The sequence below is a fragment of the Gavialis gangeticus genome, unplaced genomic scaffold, assembly GCF_001723915.1.
Source record: "Gavialis gangeticus isolate Ggan-Ray unplaced genomic scaffold, GavGan_comp1, whole genome shotgun sequence".
NCBI classification, from domain to species: Eukaryota; Metazoa; Chordata; order Crocodylia; family Gavialidae; genus Gavialis; species Gavialis gangeticus.
Window position 1 is genome coordinate 20,793,246 of NW_017729032.1, and position 5,453 is coordinate 20,798,698.

Sequence of the window (5,453 nt, forward strand, 5' to 3'; positions counted from 1 at the left end):
TGCACAGTCAAGGGGCAGTGGGTCAGGCCCTATAAAGAGACACTGAAGGGCCTGAATCTATTCAGCCTCCAGAAGAGAAGGGGTTACTAGGAATAATGGCCACAAATTGCTAGAGAGAAGGTCCAGGCTTGATATCAGGAGACATTACTTTACAGTTAGGGCTGCCAGGTTCTGGAATGGACTCCCAAGGGAGGTGGTGCTCTCTCCTACCTTGGGGGTCTTCAAGAGGAGGCTGGACAGATATTTGGCTGGGGTGTTATGACCTCCCACTCGTTGCTGCCCAGGGTAGGGGGTCAGACCTGATAATCTGTTTAGGTCCCTTCCCACCCTAAGCACTAAGAAACTATGACAGTTTTAATGGTGAATAGAAATGTTCACAAAACTTCACAGATTTCTCCTCCACCATCTCTAGTTCTGTTGCCGTATTCCACCTAGTTCTTCAGAATTCTCTAGTTCACTGACATTTTGCCAGCTGCTGTCAGTGTTGACTAAGTAAAAGTCCCAGGAGGAGATTTTTGCTTTGGTTGTTTGGAGACCTCCCTGTAGTCCTTTTGACTGTCATCATACACCTGTCACACATAGTTGCTCAGTAGTTCAACAGCACTCATTAGTGTAACCCATCAGTTCTAAAGCAAGACATTTCCTAGAGGGCAAGCCTTGGAGCAAGTAGGCAGTGGCCATGGGCTGCTAATTCAAGCATGTGGTCTCAAACTTAGAGCAGAACATCCACCCACTTTGTAAAAATCTACATTTTTCTTAAGGAAGGGGAAGAATTTGCCCTCCAAGTTGGGAAGGCCCCTTAAGTCATACTCACTTGAGTGTGTTGTTCCTGAAAGGGTAAATATATTCTCCATCACCAGTGTCACAGAGAGGCCCATCAATCAATCCCATGGAGGAGATAGTCACACAGTAGGCCCCTCCGGCAACACCCAACACAGCCAGAAACACAGAGAGCAGCATCTGAAAGGAAGATTACCTTCAGCATCATACGTGTGGATAAACAGAGTACTTTGGACACCCTAAAATATGAATAGATTGGTCGTGAAGGGTTGAATGCACCTGATCTTATCTGATCTTGGAGCTCAGTAGTGCTCTGCCTGGCTAATAACTAAGATACCATGTTGGTATCTGTTGGTATAAACCAAGGAGCCCTGGTTGAACACTCAGTGGGCATGTCTACACATGCATTTTAATGTGCAGTAGCCTATTTAACTCCATTAAAGCGTCATGTAAAAAAACGTGTGATTATGCTAAAGGAAGGTAAAATAATAATAATAATACTGTGCATTAAGCATCACTTTAAAACAGTGTGCATTGTTTACTGCACATTAAGGCAGCCTATTGCACATTTATTTAGTACCTCACATTGGTGGTACTAAATTTAACGCGCATTAGGAAAAATACCTTAATGCACATGTAGATGTGCCCAATACAGGCTAAACTATAGGAACCAAATGAGTTACAAGACTTTGACTGCAGTTTTGCTGATGGGAAGGACTGTAAGGAAAGGAAGACTGGGTGTATCTATGCATTCATTAGTGTGCTATTATTACTGCACATTAAGTTTAGTACCTGTAATAAGGTACTAACTCAATGGGTCTATCTACATGTTCGTTAATGTGCCATAATTATGATGCATCAAGTTTAGTACCTGCAATGACATGTATTAACTTAATGTACCATAATCAGCACTACTGTGCATTAGCACAGATGAACATTTTTTGTATGACGTTATTGCGAATTAGGTTAAATCTACTGTGCATAAGCACAGGCTTTGCCCACCGTGCTAATGAAAAGTAGAATTAGTCTACTGCACTTGAAGCATCTTGTGTAAACATGCCCAATGTGCAGTAACCAGCATTACTGTGCAGCAGTGCCAACACATGGTTTTTTGTAACACTAATGTACAATAGACTAATTCTATTGTGCATTAGTGCATTAACATGGCTTTTGCCATGATGCACTAATGCACAATAGAATTAATCTACTGATGCCCATGTAGCTTCTCATGTAGACATGCCCACTGTAAATAGGAAAGGAATGTCTTTACATCTTTAATCCTATGAGCAGTAATCAGCTAGGAGAGATATTGGGTCTGATTCATTTCTGTGGGAATATGAAGCTTTTGAAACTTTCTAAATCTGGTGAAACTACCCCATAGAGCCATGAGGGGCCTGATCCTTGTTGCTGGCAGCAGGTGTATGTGGGCCTCTGGGTGGACAGTAGGGGAGGAGCCGGGGTTGCACTGCCCTGGCACCTTCCCTGTCCTGCACCCCAAGGGGTGTGTGCAGTTGCCAACATCATGGAGCCAGTGCCAGGGATCTGGAGCCCGGTGCAGCTGTTTGCAGCCTGCCCATTGCCTGCTGCAGCTGCCCAGATCCTGGGCTGGCTGTGACGTGCTGAGCAAAATGGCTTCATATGCCATGCTCTGGCACACATCCTGCAGATTGCCAACCCCTGATCCAAGTGTCTTGGCATTATACACAAATTACTACAGCTAAGTTTAATTTCAACATCAGCATTTTCTTATTTTTATGTGCTCATGCAGAGCAGGGTTTGACAATAAAAGGGGACAGGGGCCCCAAAGAAAAAAACTGGGGACATAAGGAAAAGGGACAGGGGTCCCAAAGAAAAAAACTGCAGGGCATGGGGAGCAAGGCATGTGTAAGGCATTTATCTGTCCCTGTGGATTTATTTTCCCTGCTGTAGCTGTGGAAGGGGGACAAATTCAAGGCAAACCTCCAATAATTAGATTCTATATCTGGAAAATTATAACAAATTTATAAATTTTCCATATATAGAAGCTATTTAATAGGCAGGGCAATACAGTGTATTTTAGCGCTTTTCTCACTTATATCTTTGTGGTGAGCATGTTTCTGGAGGTTAACACCAACTGTTGAAAGACATCAAGGCTCTCCTTGGCAATTAGTTTCCAAAATCTTCATACCCACTTCCATAATGAAAGATTAAGCAGGCACTTAATGAAGTTAAATGCAAGAATTTTAAATGAAGTAAAGAAATAATTAGTTGAGGCAACATATGATTAGGCTGTGGAAATCACTGCAAATTGAAAAGAGGAACATAAATAAAAACATGAGACATACATAAGCACATCTTACATCATTATCATTTGCTATTTGTTATTGCAGGAGCACTCAGTGCCCCAGCAAGAATCAAGGCTCATTGCACGTGTCTACACATGTATTTATGTGCGCCTAAATTTATGTGTGCAACTGCACATGGATGCACTAATGCACATTAAATTTAGATGCGAATAGCTAAGTCACATTACCACATGTGCAGATGCGCTAATGCATATTAATGCAATGTCTATCCATTGATGCCCATCGCATTAATGCGCATAAGCACATCTACACATTCACTAATGTGACTTAGCTATTCGCACATAAATTTGATATGTTTTACGCAGGTATCAAATTTAGGCTCTAATAGCCTAAAATTGCCATTTTTAAGGTGCATTGGGGCATCCATGTGTGACTTGTGCCCTTAATGCTCCTTAAATTGGGCTAATGTGCATTCAATGCACATGTGTAGACATGTCCATTGAGTAGGTGCTGTACAAGCACATCCTTAACCCAAAGGGCTTTGGTGTGTCTATATATTGTGCTTTTTAAACTAGTCATCTTTAACCCTATCAATTGATTAGTCTTTTAGTCTTTTTTTTTCCATTTGTGAATCATGTGGGAACATTTGTCAAAGAGCCTAGCAACCTTTGTGTCTTCCTTGACACCATCCCACTCTGAATAGGAGGACTTCCCCGTAAAAATGATCTGCTTTCATATCCCATGTGTTCTGATGTCTATAAATCACTCCACAGTGCCTAAGCAGTTGGGGCTTACACACTACTTAATGCCTCACTACTTGCTGGTGATTCTCTCAGTTGGTCTAATCCTTTTAGATGTATCCAGTCTTTACTTAAAGACAATTGCCCACCTTCCTGCATCAGCTATTCCGAAGGTTACTCCATCTCAGTGTAAATGTGGCTTTATTCCTAACTTGAACTTGCATGGCTGCAGCTTCTAGCCACTGGATTTCCCTACATCTCCCTCTGTAAAGAGTTACCTCCTACCCGACTTTTCTTTCACATACAAGTGTTCATATTGTGCTCACTAGCTATTGTTGTAGTCATCTGTTTCTGTTGTCTTTTACACTTTATGTGCATTGACAGCATGCAGCAGAATAGAGGTCTGAACCTGAATTGAGGTGTTTGACACTACTGCAATACAGTAAAGTTTAAGTGTACATGCATCATCTACCACAGTAGCAGGACAGTGAAGACAGGACCCTTGGGAGCCAAGCCCAGACCCAGGGCTGGTTTGGATACAGAGGTAGAGCAGCACATGGCAGGGCAGTGTGAAGTCAAGCATGCCAGCCAGATGCATACTATTGAGGAGGATCAAGGAAGTCAGGAGTGGGAGCAGGGTTCGAATTACAGGGGAGTTTGTGGGGGCTGAGCCCCCCCCTTAAGAGACAAGAGCCCCTCTGTAAGATTTGAATCATAAGCTGGGGGGGTCTCTGATTTTATTAGGGTATTGTGATGGACAGCCCAATTTTTTTGAACACCCAGATGGCATGTTTACAGAGGAAGTAAGGAACTGGAAGGAAGTCTGAGAGTCTGAGAGTCTGGGTTTTTTTTGCAAACCCAGATGGCATGTCTACAGAGGAAGTGAGGAACTGGGAGGGAATCTGAGAGTCTGTCTGGTGATGATGGACTGCAAAAACATCCAACAACTGCTCATACTGTAGCTGTAGCTGTGAAGTTCAAAGTGTTGTAAAATCAGAGTTGCTGCAGCCTATTGGATACAGCACTGCCCTGGGCCTCCGGAGACCCAGGTTCTGTTCTGCTCTCCTGACTGTGAGCAAGCCCCCTCATCTCTGTGTCCTGGTTTCATGTACAAAATGTTCAGTCACTGAGGTAGCACTACCTGAGAACTGGGTATTATCCTTAACTAGTTAATTTCAGTAAAGCACTTGGTATAGGTAAAGAGGGTATTATGGTTAGTATTAAACATTAACTGGAACAAAAAGATGGAACATTATAGCACAGTATCACTAATTAGAGGCTTCTGCTACCAAGGAGCTAGCATGGAAAAACATAACTATGTCAATATATCCTTGCTAATGACAACTGCTGCGGATCAGAAACAGTGAACTCTGAGCAGGGCATGGAAATTAATTGGGATACAATATGTTTCCTGGGTAACCTTTTTAATCAACGAGGACAAATTCTCTGTAGCCAGGGTGTGGGTGGGACAGAGCACAAAGGAGTCTTTCCACATCTTGTGTGTATCTAGGGAGTGTGTGATACAGGTCTCCCTCTGTCTCTGATATAGCCCCCGACAGAGGGGCTACATCAGTGGTGGCCAAACTTTTTCAGCTGGTATGCTACAAGTTAAGCCCCACTGCCACCCCCACCCAGAATTGGTCTGATA

The 5,453-nt window shown here is 43.0% G+C and overlaps 1 protein-coding gene across 2 annotated transcripts in view; it reads right to left on the reverse strand.

The window, feature by feature from the left end:
• Positions 1-5,453, reverse strand: part of LOC109303468 (transmembrane 4 L6 family member 1-like) — a 44,924-nt gene that overhangs the window by 10,429 nt on the left and 29,042 nt on the right. For both annotated transcript variants that reach the window (XM_019525666.1, XM_019525665.1), the window contains exon 4: positions 815-960. In XM_019525666.1, coding sequence (XP_019381211.1) covers positions 815-960 — 146 coding nt within the window. The remainder of the gene's footprint in view (positions 1-814; positions 961-5,453) is intronic.